Source organism: Thamnophis sirtalis, unplaced genomic scaffold (genome assembly GCF_051295495.1).
Source record: "Thamnophis sirtalis isolate CommonGarterSnake01/CBP01778 unplaced genomic scaffold, rThaSir2_p1.2 scaffold_9, whole genome shotgun sequence".
Lineage (NCBI taxonomy): Eukaryota > Metazoa > Chordata > Lepidosauria > Squamata > Natricidae > Thamnophis > Thamnophis sirtalis.
Window position 1 is genome coordinate 79,506,644 of NW_028261389.1, and position 20,048 is coordinate 79,526,691.

A 20,048-nucleotide genomic window follows, 5' to 3' on the forward strand; every position below is an offset into this window, starting at 1 on the left:
TCTCTCTGAGCATTTTTTCATATGTCTACGTTTCTCTTTGTGTGTGTGTGTTTGTGCATTTGTGCATTTGTGCCTCTATGCGCATTTCCATATTCCTGGCTGCTCTGCCGCGTTTCTCTCTCCGTGGGTGGGTGCGGGTGGGTGGGTCTTTGCGCTGCCACCCAAAGGCTCCGCAAGCGGAAGGACTACAACTCCCATCCTCCTCGGCCGCCCCTCCTCCTGCAAGGGAGGCGGGCGCTCGTCCTCCCAGAGGCCCCGTTGTGTGGATTGGAGGCGGGGAGTGGCGGCTCCTTCCTTGCCCGCCTGCGCGCAGCCTCTCCGGGCTCATCTGAAGCGCCCAGCGGAGGAGGAGGAGGAGGAAGCGGAGGGACTGGCTGGCCGCAGGAGCCGGAGTTGCCCAGGGCGGGGGAGAGGCCGGAGCCGGAGGAGCCATGGGCGCCGCCCTGAGCACGGTGAGCGAGGCAGGGGGCACCCCGAGGCCCTCCACACACACCCCCAACGCCACGGCTGCTTCTCCGGGCTGCCCTGGGCTCTGCCTGCACCCCGGGGTCCCCCTTGCGCCCCAGGAGAGAGGTCGGGGCGCCCGGTTGGAGAGGGGCGCATAGGGCGCTCTCGCCTCTCCCCCTTCTTTCTTTCCTTCCTTTCTCCCCTTCCCTCTCTCTCTCTCTCGTTTCTTTTTTCCCTCTGTTCCCTACTCCTTCCTTCCTTCTTTTCTCCTCCCCCTCCCTCCTTTCCTCCCTCCCTCCCTCTCTCTCTCTCTCTCTCTCTCTCTCTCTCGTTTCTTTTTCCCCTCTGTTTCCCTACTCCTTCCTTCTTTTCTCCTCCCCCCTCCCTCCTTTCCTCCCTCCCCCCCTCTCTCTCTCGTTTCTTTTTTCCCTCTGTTTCCCTACTCCTTCCTTCTTTCTTTTCTCCTCCCCCTCCCTCCTTTCCTCCCTCTCTCTCTGTTTCTTTTTTCCCTGTTTCCCTACTCCTTCCTTCCTTCTTTTCTCTCCCCCTCCCTCCTTTCCTCCCTCCCTCCCTCTCTCTCTCTCTCTCTCTCTCTCTCTCTCTCTCTCGTTTCTTTTTTCCCCTCTGTTTCCCTACTCCTTCCTTCCTTCTTTTCTCCTCCCCCCTTCCTCCCTGTCTCTCGTTTTTTCCATTCGGCTTGCCTACTCCTTCCTTCCCATCCTTCCTTTCTCCTCTTCCTCCGCTCTTTTCTTTATTCCCCCCCTCTGATTCCCTATTCCTTCCCTTCCTTCCTTTCTTTCTTCTTACTTCCTTCCCCTTCTCCTTTCCCCTTCCTGCCTTCTTTGCCCTTCTTTCCTTTCTTCCCTGCTCCCTTTCTGTTTCCTTCCTCCTTTCCTCCCTCCTCCTCCTCCTCCTCCTTCTTCTCTCTCTCTCTCTCTCATTTCTTTTTTCCCTCTGCTTCCCTACCCTTTCCTCCTCCTCTTCCTTCCTTCTCCTCCTCCCCCTCTTGTTTCTTTCCCCCCTCTGCTTCCCTACTCCTTCTCTCCCTCACTTCCTTCCTTTCTCCCTACTTCCGCCCACTTCTCCTCTCCTTTGACTGCCTGCCTCCTTTCTCCTCCTTTTCCCTTCTTCTCTTACTCCCCTTCCCTCCTTTCTTCCCTGCTTCCCTTCTCCTTCTCCCCTTTCTCCCTCTCTCTTTCTCTTTTCTCCTCTGCTTCCCTTCTCCTTCTCTCCTTCCTCTTCTTTCTGCCTCTGCTTCCTGTCTCCTTCCTTCTTCTCTTCCCCATTTTGTCTCCCTCCTTTCCCCTTCTCTTTCTTTCTTTCTTTCTTTCTTTCTTTCTTCCTTTCTTTTTCTTTCTCTGCCTTCTCCTTTCTTTCCCTGCTTCCTTTCTTCCTCCTTTTTCTCCTCCTTCTCCAGTCTTGCTTTTGGCTCACCGGGGCGGGGGGGGGGGGGAGCTAAATGGCCCTGCCACTTTGGAGAGGTTGGGGCCCAACCCTCTCATGGGGTTGAAGCACTTGCTGGAAAGGCCTTCTTCCTTCACTCCTCTTCAGGACCAGAGATGCTCCTGGATCCTGGGAGCCGATGGGAAGGATGGGCTTCCTGCCAAGGCCTGGAATGAAGTGTCTGCCTGCCTCTGAATTGGCCATGGTCTGGGTCTCTGGGCTAAGATCCAGTTTGTGCCTTAAATATATATATATAAATATGGGTGAGGGATATATTTATTGTCATGTCCACAATCGTACTCTGGAACAGTTTTGGTGCTGCCTTTCTCAATTGTGGCAACTTGCAAGATGGATGGACTTCCAACTCCCAGAATTGGAGAATTTATTTTATTCATTTAATTACTTACTTACTCACTTACTTACTTATAATTTATTCACTTATTTACTTTGGACTTCCAGAATTGGGGGATTTATTATTATTTTTACTTACTTACTTACTGTAGACTTCCAACATCCCAGAATTGGGGAATTTATTTTATTCATTTACTTACTTACTCACTTACTTACTTACAATTTACTCACTTATTTACTTTGGACTTCCACAATTGGGGGATTTATTATTATTTTTACTTACTTACTTATTCACTCACTCACTCACACACTCACTTACTTACTGTGGCCTTCCAACTCCCAGAATTGGGGAATTTATTTTATTTATTTACTTACTTACTTACAATTTACTTACTTATTTACTTTGGACTTCCAGCTCCCAGAATTGGGGAATTTAACTTACTTATAGTAACTTACTTACTGTGGCCTTCCAACTCCCAGAATTGGGGAATTTATTTTATTTATTTACTTACTCACTTACTTACAATTTACTTACAATTTACTTACTTATTTACTTTGGACTTCCAGCTCCCAGAATTGGGGAATTTAACTTACTTATAGTAACTTACTTACTCTGGCCTTCCAACTCCCAGAATTGGGGAATTTATTTTATTTATTTACTTACTCACTTACTTACAATTTACTTACTTATTTACTTTGGACTTCCAGCTCCCAGAATTGGGGAATTTAACTTACTTATAGTAACTTACTTACTCTGGCCTTCCAACTCCCAGAATTGGGGAATTTATTTTATTTATTTACTTACTCACTTACTTACAATTTACTTACTTATTTACTTTGGACTTCCAGCTCCCAGAATTGGGGAATTTAACTTACTTATAGTAACTTACTTACTCTGGCCTTCCAACTCCCAGAATTGGGGAATTTATTTTATTTATTTACTTACTCACTTACTTACAATTTACTTACTTATTTACTTTGGACTTCCAGCTCCCAGAATTGGGGAATTTAACTTACTTATAGTAACTTACTTACTCTGGCCTTCCAACTCCCAGAATTGGGGAATTTATTTTATTTATTTACTTACTCACTTACTTACAATTTACTTACTTATTTACTTTGGACTTCCAGCTCCCAGAATTGGGGAATTTAACTTACTTATAGTAACTTACTTACTCTGGCCTTCCAACTCCCAGAATTGGGGAATTTATTTTATTTATTTACTTACTCACTTACTTACAATTTACTTACTTATTTACTTTGGACTTCCAGCTCCCAGAATTGGGGAATTTAACTTACTTATAGTAACTTACTTACTCTGGCCTTCCAACTCCCAGAATTGGGGAATTTATTTTATTTATTTACTTACTCACTTACTCACTTACCGGTACTTACAATTTACTTGCTTATTTACTGTGGACTTCCAGCTCCCAGAATTGGGGAATTTAACTTACTTATAGTACTTAGCAATAGCAGTTAGACTTATATACCGCTTCATAGGTCTTTCAGCCCTCTCTAAGTGGTTTACAGAGGCAGCATATCGCCCCCAACAACAATCCGGGTCCTCATTTTACCCACCTCGGAAGGATGGAAGGCTGAGTCAACCTTGAGCCAGTGAGATTTGAACCGCTGAACTGCAGATAACAGTCAGCTGAAGTGGCCTGCAGTACTGCACTCTAACCACTGTGCCACCTCGGCTCCTCCTTACTTACTTACTGTGGCCTTCCAACTCCCAGAATTGGAGAATTTATTTTTACTTACTTACTTACTTACTTACTTACTTACTTACTTACTTACTTACTTACTTACTTACTTACCTACCTACCTACCTACCTACCTACCTACCTACTTACCTACTTACTTACTTACTTAGCCACTCATGTACAAGATAACAGGAATAAGAACATGAATAAGAACATAGGAAATGGGTACAAATAAATGGGGACAGTCGGACAGGGGCGGTAGGCAAGTTGATGAGTTTATGCATGCCCCCTTTAGGGACCTCTTAGGAATGGGGTGAGGTCCACAGTAGACAGTTTAAGGTTAAAGTTTTGGGGAAGAAACCACAGAGTCAGGTAGAGCATTCCAGGCGTTGACCCCTCTGTTGCTGAAGTCGTATTTTCTGCAATCGAGTTTGGAGCGGTTGACCTTGAGTTTGTATCTATTGTGAGTTTGTGTGTGGTTGTGGTTGAAGCTGAAGACGTCATTGACAGGTAGGACGTTGTAGCAGATAATTTTGCGTACTACGCTCCGTTCTAGGCATAGTTCTAGGTTGTCCAAGGCCAAAATTTCGAGCCAGGTAGCGGAAGGGGTTCTGTTGCCAGCCGAGGAATTCTGGGAGCGGAAGTCCATTCAAGCTGCCAAGGTGGGGGAAACCCAACACCGAAGCCAACAGCCTTCCATCCATTTGAACCTTCCACCCACACGGCTCTTGCCACAAACACTCTAGGCAACATTTGGGCAACCGAGTGCAAGGAATTTTTTCCCCTTTCTCTCTCCCACGCCAGGCCAGAAATAACATTTGGCTCTGGGTGTCATTTCTTCAGGGACTGAATCGTTGCAAGAAAGAACATTTTGTTTCGTGTTTTGATTCTTATCCTGGGGACTCCTAATTTCATTGTGTTGGAAGCCTCTTAGGGCATTTACAGGGTTAGGATCTCCTCTCCCCCTTTAAGTAGGCCTAATGGGATTTATAATTGGTTAATCGCTGGCTTTTTAACTCAACCTGAATTTTAATTAATTAAAGGAAGGAGTTAAAAGCAGCTTGTGAGGAGCAGGTAACTAAGATTCTAATAACAATTAAAATCTCATTCCAAGCAAGCTGGGAACTAGGAAAATGAGTTTCCCTAAAGCTAGATTTCCAATGTTTTCTTTCCAAAATATGTATGTGTTGTTTTTTTAAAAAATGTTCTGATCGAAACTACAATCTCTGTACTTCTGGAGTCTGTGTACTTGCTTAACTTCCATGTCTTCCAACCAACAACTAGTATGAGAAATAATCTTCCAAGTTGTAAAAAAAAAAAAACCCAGTTATTTTTCGTAGAAGAAGCAAGACGGTTAAATGAACAAGAAACAATGGATAGAAAGTCATCAAGGAGAGAAGCAATTTAGAAGAACTAAGAAGAAATTTCCTGACAGTTAGAACAATTAATCAGTGGAACAACTTGCCTCCAGAAGTTGTGAATGCTCCAACACTGGAAGTTTTTAAGAAGATGTTGGATAACCATTTGTCTGAAATGGTATAGGGTTTCCTGCCTAGGCAGGGGGTTGGATTAGAAGACCTCCAAGGTCCCTTCCAACTCTGGTATTGTATTGTATTGTATTCTATTCTATTCTATTCAACTCTACTATTCTATTCTATTCTATTTTCTCTTCTCTTCTACTCTACTCTAAGCACCTGAAGGCAGGACAAGAAGCAATGGGTGGAAACTAATCAAGGAGAGAAGCAACCTAGAACTAAGGAGACATTTCCTGACAGAACAATTAACCAGTGGAACAACTTGCCTCCAGAAGTTGTGAAGGCCCCAACACTGGAAGTTTTTAAGAAGATGTTGGATAACCGTTTGTCTGAAGTGGTGTAGGGTTTCCTGCCTAATCAGGGGGTTGGACTAGAAGACCTCCAAGGTCCCTTCCAACTCTGCTATTCTGTTCTACTCTACTCTTCTATATTCTACTCTACTGCACTCTACACTTATTCTATTCTATTCTATTTTCTCTTCTACTCTACTCTAAGCACCTGAAGGCAGAACAAGAAGCAATGGGTGGAAACTAATCAAGGAGAGAAGCAACCTAGAACTAAGGAGACATTTCCTGACAGAACAATTAACCAGTGGAACAACTTGCCTCCAGAAGTTGTGAAGGCCCCAACACTGGAAGTTTTTAAGAAGATGTTGGATAGCCATTTGTCTGAAGTGGTGTAGGGTTTCCTGCGTGAGCAGGGGGTTGGACTAGAAGACCTCTAAGGTCCCTTCCAACTCTGTTTAGTGTATTTCTACTCTACTCTATTGCTCTTTATCCTATTGTGTGTGGTAGGCTATCAGAAGCAAAGGTAATCTCTAAAAATAAGCATAATAAGAATCAGTAGAATTTGACTGTAGAGATGTGGGTCCAGGGTTTATTGGGCCTGGCTGACCTCAAGAAGCAAGATTTAATTTTTCTCATTTGGTGATCCCTTTTCATTCCATTCACATGCTTCGCTTGGCTTTATGGTGCCAGCCAAAATGTATCTCTGCACATTTTCCAAAGGTCACGGCTACTTCCGAAGAGATGCTCCACTTGTGACATTTGAGGGATCTACGGTGCGTTTTCCGCAGTCTTAATAGGTAGACCTATAACTTGGATATATTTGAAATTCCAGCTTCCCCAGTAAATTTCCATCTGCTGTCAGAAATTTCAAGGAAGTTTAGTGAATTTCAGAAGATGTTCCTTGGGTGAGACTTTTAGCAAGGACATCTGTTGAGGTTCTCCTGAAGCTAGTGCTGTCCACCAATGTTCATCTTGTTGTTGTTAGTTGCAAAGTTGTGTCTGGCCCATCGCGACTCCATGGACAGCGTTCCTCCAAGCCTTCCTTTACTCTACCATCCTCTGGAGTCCATTGAAGCTCACGCTGGCTGCTTTGGTGACTCCATCCAACCACCTCATTCTCTGTCGTCCCCTTCTTCTTTTGCCCTCCATCGTTCCCAGCATGAGGGTCTTCTCTAGGGAGTGGCCAAAGGATTTGAGTTTCCTCTTCAGGATCCGGCCTTCTAAAGAGCAGTCAGGGTGGATCTCCTCTAGGACTGACCGGTTGGATGGCCTTGCAGTCCAAGGGACTCAATGCAGGAGTCTTCTTCTCCAGCACCAGAGTTCAAGGGCCTCCATTCTTTGGCCCTCAGCCTTCCTTATGGTCCAGCCTTCACAACCATCCATTGCAACTGGGAAAACCACAGCCTTGACTATACACACTTTTGTTGGCAGGGGGATGTCTCTACTTTTTAGTCAGTTGTCTAGATTTTCCATAGCTTTCCTCCCCAGGAGCAAGTGTCTTTTAATTCCTTGGCTGCAGTCCTCATCTGTGGTGATCTTGGAGCCCAGGAAAGTAAAATCGGTCACTACCTCCATTTCTCCGCCATCTATTTGCCAGGAATTGAGAGGGTTCCTCTTAGTAATCAAAATAATGTAATTGCCACCTATTCTGTTACCTAACTAGCATCTAAGTTAATTGACGTGCTCATTAGTGATTAATAATAATGTTAAACTCATTTCAAGGTCTCATACCTTCACATCATCATGCCAAAGGTGATCTGTATATGGTATTCCAAAAAAGAAATGATAAATTGACATCAGTTGTGGGAATTGACAACTACGATATAAGTTTGTTTAGGATATAGCAGGCTTTGTCTGAGTCGTGACAACCTTAATTCTCAACTTTAATTGAGTTCCTTTGAAATCTGCATCAGATGAATGGAATTGGCTGTAATGTGAAGAACACAAAGAAAATGCATTTATTAAATCTCCATTCTGTGTTTCCATGCAACAGTATTCAACCCACAATGAATCCACACAACCCACTATTATAGGATAAACCTCTTGCTAAATCTCTCAGTGTTGGAATGATATCACAGCAGACATGCTTGGTCTAAAAACCTGTTCGTTTTTTCCCCTCTTAATGTATCTTCCAATAAAAATGTAATAACAACATTTAATATAATCCTTGTCATCATAGTACTAACAATTATATTGTTTATATCACTATCTGAACATGTTTTCTGCACTTCTTTAATCTCCTTTTATTCCCGACTTCCACTTTTATTCTGACAAAATGATTCCCATATCATATAATATTCACTTTGTTCTTTCCCCTTAATTGCCAGCGTTAATCTGTTCATTTCTGCACATTCTAATATTTTCCTAATCACCTTATCACCCAGCGCCATTTTTATGGGGAGTAAATCGCTTTGGAGCAAGAGGTTTTAAAAATGGCCAAGCATTCAGAGTCTCAGTTGTACTCCATAAAGTTCTTCGCAGAGAATAAGTTGTTGGGAATTGACGTATTAAAAAGACGTTTAGAATTATGCGCCTGTGGTCTTGTTCAGGAAGAATAGGACACCCTCAGGTTTCAAGGAGAGAAGAGAAGTGTGTGAAGTCCGTCTCAAAACTGAACGGATCTCGATAACAGAAGTTGGAAGGAACCTTGGAGGTCTTCTTCTCCAACTCCCTGCTCAAGCATATACCATTTTAGACAAATGGGTGTCCAGTCTCTTCTGAAAAAGAACCTCCAGTGATGGAGCATCCACAACATCTGGAGGCAACTTCTGTTCCACTGGTTAATTGTCCTCACTGTTAGGAAGTTTCTCCTTAATTTCAGGTTGCTTCTCCCCTTGATTAGTTTCCATCTGTTGCTGCTTGTCCTGCCCTCAGGTGCCTTGGAGAGTAGCTTGACTCCCTCTTCTTTGGGGCAGCCCCTGAGATATTGGAAGGAAGGATGGAGAGGAGGGAAAGAAGGAAGGACAGAAGGATCATAGAGAGAAGGATGGGAGGGTGGAAGGAAGGAAGGAGAGAAAGAAGGATTTCTCCTTAATCAGTTCCCACCCATTGCTTCTTGTTCTACCCTCAGGTCCCTTGGAGGATAGCTTGACTCCCTCTTCTTTGGGGCAACCCCTGAGATATTGGAAGACTGCTATCATGTCTCCCCTACTCCTTCTTTTCATTAAAGTAGACATACCCAGTTCCTGCAACCGTTCCTCGTATGTTTAATATGTATACAATTCATTTTTCTAACTCTCGGGAATCTTTTCCTTAGTTCTAAATTGCTTCTCTCCTTAATTAGTTTCCACCCATTGCTTCTTGTCCTGCCCTCAGGTGCTTTGGAGAATAGCTTGACTCCCTCTTCTTTGTGGCAACCCCTGAGATATTGGAAGGCTGCTATCATGTCTCCCCTCGTCCTTCTTTTCATTAAACTAGACATACCCAGTTCCTGCAACCGTTCTTCATATGGTTTAGCCTCCAGTCCCCTAATCCTCTTTTCCTTTTTCTCTTCTTCCTTATTTCCTCTTCCCTCCATCTCAGTCATGTCCTTGAGTTCTTCCCATCATTTCTCTGAGCAGCCCTAGCTAATTGTTTTTCAAGTAGCATCTCAGCATGAATCAGGACGTTCTTCAATGTGGTAACTCTGTCCTTTCCCCACCCCTCTTCTCTCTCATCCTCTCTTACTCCATTTCCCTTGTTCCTCTCCACTTGTGGTTGACGAAGGAGCAAAATAAGAGACAGAGGACCTATCTCTTCCTCCTGAGCTAGCTTCACTGGCCCGATAGTTGATTAGCCAAATTTAGACGTTTGGTAAGCGTTAGACCTCCGTTGGATGTTCTTGAGAAGGTTCTTTTAGAGCAGGAATCTTCAACCTTGGCGGTTTTATGACTGGCTGAGGAATTCTGGGAGTTGAATACTGATTAGATTAACAGAGTTGGAAAGGACCTTGTAGGTCATCTAGTCCACCCCCCCTCCCAATGAGGAACCCTTACACCATTTCTGACAGATGGCAGTCCAGTCTCCTCTTGAAAGCCTCCAGTGATGGAGCTCCCACAATTTTTGAAGGCCACTTCAGTTCCATTGAATATAGAATAACACAGTTGGGCGGGGCCTTGGAGGTCATCTAGTCCACCAGCACCCCGCTCAAGCAGGAGACACACACACCCCCTACACCATTTCTGACAAATGCCAGTCCAGTCTGTTCTTGAAAGCCTCCAGGGATGAAGCTCCCGCAACTTCTGAAAGCAACTTCTGTCCCATTGGTTGATTGCTCTCGCTGTCAGAAAAATTCTCCTTATTTATTTCCAGGTTGAATCTCTCCTTGGTCAGTTTCCATCCATTATTCCTTGTCTGGCCTTAGGGTGCTTTGGAAAATATCCTGACCCCCTCCTCTCTATGGCAGCCCCCCAAATATTAGAAGATGCTGTCCTGTCTCCCCTGGTCCTTCCCTTCACTAGGGTTCCTGCAGCCATTCTTCGTATGTTTTAGCCTCCAGTCCCCTCATCTTCCTATTGTCAGGTTCTGCTTCATTTAATAATCAGGAAAGAAACCACTCAACTCCGTTGGTTTGAAATTAAGTGTACTTTTACTAATTACAAACGCATAGTAGCGAAGATAAGCTGAATCTGGATAATTAGGCCCGAAAGCAAAGAATATCAGGTATAGTTCAATCCCCTCCCCTTGGCACCCCAGTCCATAGTCCAATTATAATTCACCCAACTGTCAGGTGGGAGATATCTTCAAAAAAACATCACCAGGGTGGAATGCCGGACAGTTAACCTTGGTGGGAAACTCCCTCCACATGCGCAATGAGATGGTCAGGCCAGCGTCTAGAATCTTCCTCCAGCACATCATGATTCCCCTCCCAAATACCATGCCCCCCCATTCCCTGTTTCAATGGCAGCTGAAGCAGCATCAAAGCATCTGGTTGCTCTTCTCTGCCCTCTTTCTAGAACAGTGTTTCTCAACCTTGGCAACTTGAAGATGTCCGGACTTCAACTCCTAGAATTCCCCAGCCAGCGAATGCTGGCTGGGGAATTCTAGGAGTTGAAGTCCGGACATCTTCAAGTTGCCAAGGTTGAGAAACACTGTTCTAGAGTCTCCACATCTTTTTTTATAGTGTGGTGACCAAAACTGGATGCAGGGTTCTAGGTGTGGTCTTACTAAGGCTTTACAAAGTGGTATTACACCACCCTTGATCTTGATTGCATCCCTAAATTAATGTAATTTAGGATTGCATTGGCTTTTTTGGCTGCCGCTGCAAACTCTTGGCTCATATTTAGTTGATTTAGTTGTCCACTAAGACTCCAAGACCCTTCTCAGAGTTACTGCTATTGAAGTCCACAAGTTATTACATTGCCAAGGTTAGAGACCCCTGATTTAGAGGAACAGAAGAGTGAGGATTTAAAAAAAAAATGGATTCAAAACTGGGTGAAGAAAAGAATTAAAAGTTCGTGCCCTGGTCTACTTTGATATTATTTTTCTGTCAACCCAGACAAGGTTTCTTAACTGCATAAATAAATGTTGGCTTTGATCCCGGGACAATATTATTATTTTTTTCCTGGCTTGCTCCCTTTTGGTTCGTTGGCTCTGGAAACCATCCTAGGAAATAATATAAACATATATATGATGTAAATATAATGCAATCCAGAGGAATATTCCTTTGTGTATCTGGTGATATTTGGGCAAGCAAAGCTAAAGATAGGAACGAAGCAACTGTGCATTTCCAATCTTTGTACCCCCAAAACATGTTGACAGTTGAGAAGCAAAGTTGGGGGTAGAGTTGGGTAGAATTTGGGTGTTCCTAAAATGCAACAGATTGAAAGCACAACCTCTCTCTCTCCCCTTATAATTTTTTTTTTCAGGACGCATGGCTATTTTCTTCCTGCCGTTCTTTTTTTTATTATTATTATTGGCAAGCATTGAGGCTGTGTCAGAGAACTAAATCTGAATTGCTTCTACATTGCTCAGCGCTTGCCACGCCCGTAAATGGGAGCCAAGAATGCTAAGCTCGCATCTCGGTTAGTGTTTTGGGAGGGCTGAGAGTAGGATCCAACTCTTCTTTGGCGTTTTTAAAAAAGGAAACTGAGTTCCCCCCCCCCCCCAGGGCTTTATTTCTTGTTTTCTTTTAGTAGTTTTGTGTTAGTTTCCTGTAGCCTTGCTACAGGAACCCAGATCTGCTTCCATGGGAATCGCCTTTCATTTAATCCCCACATGCGCTGATGATGTTACCTAGTTGGATAATGAAATGTCTGCAAGAAAGCCACCAAGCTCAGAGTGTACAAAGGACCCCTCGAGGCTCCTCCTCCATCATCATCATCATCATCTCCTTCTCCTCCTTCTCCTTCGCCTTCTTCTTCTAGTACTACTACTACTCAAACCCTACTCCCCTCTAGCACTGATGCTGTTGCCTAGTTGGGTAATGAAACATCTGCAAGAAAACCACCAAGCTCATAGAGCATCAAAGACCCTATAGTAGTAGTAGTAGTAGTAGTTCTTCTTCTACTACTGCTGCTGCTGCTACTACTACTACTACTCAAACCCTACTCCCCTCTAGCACTGATGCTGTTGCCTAGTTGGGTAATGAAACGTCTGCAAGAAAGCCACCAAGCTCAGAGAGCACTAAGAACCCTATAGTTCTTCTACTACTACTACTACTACTACTACTACTACTACTACTACTACTACTACTCAAACCCTACTCCCCTCTAGCACTGATGCTGTTGCCTAGTTGGGTAATGAAACGTCTGCAAGAAAACCACCAACCTCAGAGAGCACTAGAACCCTATAGTAGTTCTTCTTCTTCTTCTTCTTCTTCTTCTTCTTCTTCTTCTTCTTCTTCTTCTTCTTCTTCTTCTTCTTCTTCTTCTACTACTACTACTACTACTACTACTACTACTACTACTACTACTCAAACCCTACTCTTCTCTAGCACTGATGCTGTTGCCTAGTTTGGTAATGCAACATCTGCAAGAAAACCACCAAGCTCAGAGAGCACCAAGGGACCCACAATCTTCCTCTTCTCTCCTCCTCCTCCTCCTCCTCCTCCTCCTCCTCCTCCTCCTCCTCCTCCTCCTCCTCCTCCTCCTCCTCCTCCTCCTCCTCCTCCTCCTCCATTGTTGTCTCCTACACAAGCCTAACTGCTGTAGGACATGTCAAATGTTCCAACCTTCAATTTCCAAACATTAGGAAGCCAGCAATTGTGACAGGCCTTGAGGGGATTGCAAAGATATTTTGGTTCCTTTAGTGTAATTTAGACGGGCTCGCTAAGTTAACAACATAAACGTCCTAACTTTTCAACGTTTTGTTCGTTTCATTCCAAGTCACACAGGCGCAACTTGGATATTGGAACGGTTCATTTCGTATTTTGAGGACTATTTATAGATGCAATATTTTGTGGTCAGGAGACAGTCATATGGTTTTCTTCTCCCTCTTCCCCCCCCCCAACCCTTGCCGGAAAGAGACTGAAAATATGGCATTTTCGGTCTTGTGCTTCAAAACAGAAATCTTCCTGCATTAGTAATTAATGAACATTAGTGCCAGCTCTGGGAATATCTGATGTAGCATCTAAAGGAGATAATTGATTATTTCAGAACTATGAAGCTCTATCCTGCCAAAAAACAACAACCCCAATCCTTTTTTTATAAATAAGAAGAAAAAAGTATTCTACACTTCTTGGAAAGTATATACAAAATATGCTTCTTATGTTTTTATAAGGAATAGAATAGGATTAGGATAGGATTAGAATAGATTAGAATAAAATAGAATAGGGGAGAAAAGGGGAGAGATGATAGCAGTGTTCCAATATCTCAGGGGTTGCCACAAAGAAGAGGGAGTCAAACTATTCTCCAAGGCACCTGAGGGCAGGACAAGAAGCAATAGGTGGAAACTAATCAAGGAGAAAAGCAATTTACAACTAAGGAGAAATTTCCTGACAGTGAGAACAATTAATCAGTGGAACAGAAGTTGCCTCCAGAAGTTGTGAATGCCCCAACACTGGAAGTCTTCAAGAAGATGCTGGATAGCCATTTGTCTGAAACGGTATAGGGTTTCCTGCCTAGGCAGGGGGTTGGACTAGAAGACCTCCAAGGTCCCTTCCAACTCTGCTATTGTATTGAATAGGGTTAGGATAGATTAGATTGGAAGAGAAGAAAAGAAAAGAGAAAAAACAGAATATATAGAATAGAATGTAGAATAGAATAGAACAGGAAATAGGAAATGATAGGATATAGGAAAAGGAAAAAAAATAGAATATAGAGTAGGATCAGAATCGAATCAAATAGAATAGAATAGATTAAGAACAGAATGGAATGGAATAGATTAAGAATAGAATGGAATGGAATGGAATAACATAGAATAGAGTAGAATAGAATAGAATAGAACAGAATTCTTTATTGGCCAAATGTGATTGGACACACAAGGAAGTTGTCTTTGGTGCAGATGCTCTCAAGTGTACATAAAAAGACAAGATACATTCGTCAAGAATCAAAAGGTACAGCATTTAATGATAGTCATAGGCAATCAGGAAACAATATCAATATAAATCGTAATGATACAAGCAACACAGTCCTGCAGTCATAAGTGGGAGGAGATGGATGATAGGAACAATGAGAAGACTAATAGTAATAGTAAAGCAGCCTTAGTGAATAGTTTGACAGTGTGGTGGGAATTAGTTGTTTAGCAGAGTGATGGCGTCCGGGGAAAAACTCTCCTTGTGTCTAGTTGTCTTGGTGTGCAGTGCTCCATAGCGTCGTTTTCAGGATAGGAGTTGAAACAATTTACGTCCAGGATTTTAGGGGTCTGTAGATATTTTCCCAGCCCTCTTTTTAACTCCTGCAGTGTTACAGACCCTCAATGGAAGGCAGGTTTGGTAGCAAATTGCCTTTTCTGCGGTTCTGATTATCCTCCGAAGTCGCCGTCTGCCTTGTCTAATATAACAGGAATTATATTTAAATTCATTTTTTTTTCCAACCAGCAAGAGATGTGTGAGCACGAGTGTACAAGAGAAAAACCACACAGCCTCCTTCCAAGTTTCAAGCTTGTTGAAATATCAGCCGTCTCCGAGGAGCCCTCTCTTCCCAGGTGGCCAAAATTATTTCGGCTCCAGCTCCAACATTCTGTCCTTCCAAAGAGGACAGTCGTGGTTGATTTCTTCTGGGATTAGAATTGGCCTGGATAGTTGACATATGTCATTTCCCCCCACATGCTCTTTTATCAGGGGTCCCATCACCAAGGCCAACTCTGTAAGTTCAATTAGATGAATAGCCCACACGGGGGTCGAAAATTCAAGTACGCTTCAGTTGCGCAAGCGGATTTGATGAAGTCCTTACCTTGGGACGAAGGGAAGGTTGATAGCAGTTGGGAAGAAGGATTAGTGACACAATCCTCAAGGCCAAATGCTATCTGCTGGGGGAACGATCTCTGCTTTTTTTTGGTGTTAGGAGTTGTTTTCAGCCTTGAAATCTTCGTCTTTTGCAAGAAGGAACCTTTCACTGACTCGCACGGCAAATGCAGATTTGCAAAGCGCATTTTGGAAGGGAAATAGTCTCGCAACCTATCACTTTCTTCTCGAAAGAAAAGTATTCCCAATGTAAAATGTTATTTTACATTTTAAGAGCCGAGGTGGCGCAGGTGGTTAGAGTGCAGTACTGCAGGCCACTTCAGCTGACTGCTAAGCTGCAGTTCGGCGGTTCAAATCTCACCGGCTCAGGGTTGACTCAGCCTTCCATCCTTCCGAGGTGGGTAAAAATGAGGACCCGGATTGTTGGGGGCAATATGCTGACTCTGTAAACCGCTTAGAGGGGGCTGAAAGCCCTACGAAGCGGTATATAAGTCTAACTGCTATTGCTATCTATCTATCTATCTATCTATCTATCTATCTATCTATCTATCTATATCTATCTATATCTATCTCTCCCTCCCTCTCTCTATATCTATCTCTTCCCCTCTCTATATCTATCTATCTATCTATCTATCTATCTATCTATCTATCTATCTATCTATCTATCTATCTATCTATCTATCTATCTATCTATCTATCTGGGTGAAATGAGGACCCAGACTGTGGGGGCGATATGCTGACTCTGTAAACCGCTTAGAGAGGGCTGAAAGCCCTATGAAGCGGTATATAAGTCTAACTGCTATTGCTATTGCTATTGCTATAAAGGTGTAATGTTATTGGAGGTTTATTGAAATTGCGAATGAATGCCAGTGGGTGGTTGCTATAATATTGCTTACAGAATGTTTTTACAGCTGAGAGACGGGGACATATTTTTTTTATTGAAATTTTTTGGAAAAAAAAGCTTTTACAAATGTTTACCTCCCTCCCCCTACCCTCCCCCCCCCAACCTTCTCCCCCCCCCAAGACTTCCCAGAACCAATACAGGGTATAAATCTTTAACAAAGATATTCTAAAAGAAACTTTTAAAAAGTTAGTATCATCTTCCATTTGAGCTTTAACTCCTCTTTTGTTAGGCCAACTCTAAACAGATTATATCATTCCTTGTTTCTTCAGTTATAAACTATCTGGAATTTCTTAGTCCCGCATTTATTTTGAGCATAGTCAAATCAATCTGGGGACGTTTTATCTACTAGGAACTGTTTTTAACTGTGCAAGGTTGTGTGGACATGACGGTGGAAGTGAAAATATCTGTTATCTCAGCTTTTCTGGGGATTAGAAGGAAAGTCAACCATTCATTTATTCAGATAGACCTGTGATGGCAAAATCTATGGCATGCAAGCCGTCAGCTGCAGCGCGATATGCACATGCCGGCCATGTGCATATTTTTGGCCTTCTGGAGGACCAGTGGCGGCCGTTTTTGCCCCCCTCGGGCTTTAGGAAAGCCTCTGGAGCCTGGGGGGCAAAACACGACCCTAACTGGCCAACTGGAAGTTTGAAAACAATCAGTTTCCGGCTTCCGGAGAGCCAGGGGACGCCGTTTTCGCCCTCCCCCAGCTCCAGGAAAGCTTCCAGAGCCTGGGGAGGGCGAAAAATGGGCCCAGCGGGCCAACCAGAAGTTTAGAAATGCAGTTGGGCGGGGTGCATTGCATTGTGGGTGTGGGGCGCGCACTACCGCACACGCATGCCCAATTTTGGCACACGTTTACAAAAAGGTTGGCCATCACTGAGATAGACATTCGCTGTACGTAAAGAAGTCTCCCCTCTCCAGTCACATCTGAGTCTAGGGCAGGGGTGTCAAACTCGATTTCATTGAGGGCTGCACCAGGGTTGTGTTTGACCCTCGGGGGAGGGGGGGGCATGGCCAGGGTTGGTGTGGCCAGCTCAACGTCACTCAGGTCGGCGCCGGTGGCTGGCCCGAGCACTTCTGCCAGTGAAAATGGGCTCCCGAGCTCCGTTTTTGGCTGCGACGGTCTCCTGCAGTTCTCTTCCAGTGAAAATGGAGTTTGGGAGGATTGCACGCGACCACCGGCCGGTCCTTTGCTGTTTCCAGGACAGCCCCGTGAGCCAGATCTAAGCATCACGTGGGCTGGATCCGGCCCCCGGGCCTTGAGTTTGACACCCCCTGGTTTAGAGTGTAATTATATCCCCGTTTCTTAGCCAAGGGAGGAAGCATTGTCCGAAGACATTTTCCCTGGTCCCGTGGCCAGAATGGTTATATGCTAAAGTCACATGGATCATTGCTACCTTCCCACCAAAGTGGTGCCTATTGATCTACTCGCATTTGCGTGCTCTCGAACTGCTTGGTGGGCAGGAGCTGAGGCAAGGATGGAAGCTCGCCCTTTCTCACAGTGTTGGGGTCTTGAACCCAGGCTGTTAGCTTTCCAGATAACAAGCTCAGCATCTTTAACCTCTGAGCCCCCACCCCCCACCCCACTCCCGCCATTCCCTGTAGAGCTTTGAATAAAATCTCCCTGCGGTATGTCCAGAGTAATCCTGATCTAACTAACTAACAGAAGGTTATTGAAACAATTGCAGAGATCATTGATGCAGAATGCTTGGGAACTTTGCAAGAGTTGCAAAAAGACACATTTTTCTCAGTTCACCCTATTCTTCCCCTTGTAAGATAATGCCAACAAGTTACATATCACCTAATTAGCTGTTTACAAAGGAAGAACTCGTATCTTTAATGCCATCTAATAATAATATTTAAATGCGATTACCTGATCGTGTTTCATGGTTAGCAGATAACACTGAAAAAGCACTCCTGTTGTTCATTTGTTTTGTTCTTGTTAGGAATATAATGTAACGGTTGGGTTGGCAATATATAAACCATATAGCAATGCTGTACCGGTTTCTTTAAATCATACTGTAAAATGTGATTGGTTGCTGTTTTCCTCAATCGGCCATAAGAGGGAGCCAGAATGACTGTTAGCTCTCTGTTCGTTAGATGCTGGGCTGATCTGATCTGAGTGTTTTTGGAAGCTGGCTGTTAGAAAGTGTCGTGAGCTATTGTAAGTTTTGCAACTGCTAGCAAACTTTGAGTTCTGAACTGATTATATGATACTGGACTATGTTATTTGGATTATCCCTTAACTGAAAGGCATTGATGACTGACTGTCTTATCCGTGTATAACTTGGACTGTTTGATGGACTCTGAAACCTCTATTTCCACGAAAGTAAAAGCCTATTTAAACTGCAGTCTCTCTGTATGCTGGTTTGTGCGTTCTCCAACACAACTCTCACAATGCTTCTCTGAATGTATTCGCTCTCCCAACAGGGAGCTTACCTAACAGTTCTTAGCCATTTTCTAATTTATTTCTTGTTTATCAAATCAGGATGCTGAATTTTAACATCTTCTTTCTTTGTTACAGGTGGGAAACATTGTCCTGTTTCCAGTCTATTTCGTGATCAGTTTGATCAAGCGACTTTTCGCGAAAGCTATGCCTCCGATCACGCTGGAAAATCCGGATGTGAAATATGCATTAAGGCTGATTGATAAAGAGGTAACACATAAACTATTCCCTTATATTTCTCTCCCTTTCCTCCCCCCTTCTCTCCCTTTCCTCTCTCCTCTCTCTCTCCCTCCCTCTCCTCTCTCCCCTCCTCTCTCTCATGCTCCCATTTCTCTCACCCTCTCTCTCTCCCTGTCTTGCCTCTCCCACTCCTCTCACACTCCATTCTCTCTCCCTCTCCCGCCTCTCTCTCATGCTCCCCTCTCTCTCACCATCCTCTCTCTTTCTGACTCCTCTCTCCCTCTCCTCCCCCCTTTCTTCTTCTCTCACTCCTCTCTCTCCCTGCTTCACTTCTCTCCCTCTCTCTCTCATGCTCCCATCTCTCTCGCCCCCTCCCTCTACCGCCTCTCTCTCACGCTCCCCTCTCTCTTACCCTATCTTGCCTCTCCTCTACCTTTCCCTCTCCTCTCTCTCCCTCCCTTTCCTCCCCCCTCTCTCCCTTTCCTCCCCCTCTCTCCCTTTCTTCTCCCTCTCTCTCTCTCCCTCTCCCTCCTCTCTCTCTCCCTGTTTCACCTCTCTCTCTCTCACGCTCCCCTCTCTCTTACCCTATCTTCCCTCTCCTCTCTCTTTCCCTCTCTCTCCCTCCCTTTCCTCCCCCCTCTCTCCCTTTCCTCCCCCTCTCTCCCTTTCTTCTCCCTCTCTCTCTCTCTCCCTCTCCCTCCTCTCTCTCTCCCTGTTTCACCTCTCTCTCTCTCACGCTCCCCTCTCTCTTACCCTATCTTCCCTCTCCTCTCTCTTTCCCTCTCTCTCCCTCCCTTTCCTCCCCCCTCTCTCCCTTTCTTCTCCCTCTCTCTCTCACTCGTCTCTCCCTGCTTCGCTTCTCTCCCTCTCTCTCTCATGCTCCCATGTTTCTCGCCCTCTCCCGCCTCTCTCTCACCCCATCTTGCCTCTCCTCTCTCTTTCTCTCCCCTCTCTCTCCCTCCCTTTTCCCCCCTCTCCCTTTCCTCTTCCCCCTCTCTCCTCTCTCCCTTTCCCTCCTCTCTCTCTCCCTGTTTCACCTCTCTCTCTCTCTCACGCTCCCCTCTCTCTTACCCTATCTTGCCTCTCCTCTCTCTTTCCCTCTCCTCTCTCTCCCTCCCTTTCCTCCCCCCTCTCTCCCTTTCTTCTCCCTCTCTCTCTCTCGTCTCTCCCTGCTTTGCTTCTCTCCCTCTCTCTCTCTTGCTCCCATCTCATGCCAGCAGAAACGTTATTTATTTCTTCAGTCCACACCATTCTGAAGTACAGATGATGTACCTTGATTATAAACATTTGGGCTTGGATGGAGCAAGTCTAACTCTGCCCTGATTTTATGAAGTTGTATTTCTCTCTTTTCAGCAAATCAGTCATGACACCAGAAAGTTTCGATTTGCCCTGCCAAGCCCAAGGCATGTTTTGGGACTTCCTGTGGG

General features: G+C 44.4%; 1 protein-coding gene across 4 annotated transcripts in view; it reads left to right on the forward strand.

Annotated features, from left to right (window-relative positions):
• The first annotated feature begins 265 nt into the window (after positions 1-265).
• Positions 266-20,048, forward strand: part of LOC148044214 (NADH-cytochrome b5 reductase 3-like) — a 33,952-nt gene continuing 14,169 nt past the window's right edge. For all 4 annotated transcript variants that reach the window (XM_087722360.1, XM_087722363.1, XM_087722362.1 and 1 more), the window contains exons 1-3: positions 266-452; positions 18,520-18,651; positions 19,975-20,047. In XM_087722360.1, the coding sequence (XP_087578486.1) occupies positions 432-452; positions 18,520-18,651; positions 19,975-20,047 (226 nt within the window). In that variant the 5' untranslated portion in view covers positions 266-431. The remainder of the gene's footprint in view (positions 453-18,519; positions 18,652-19,974; position 20,048) is intronic.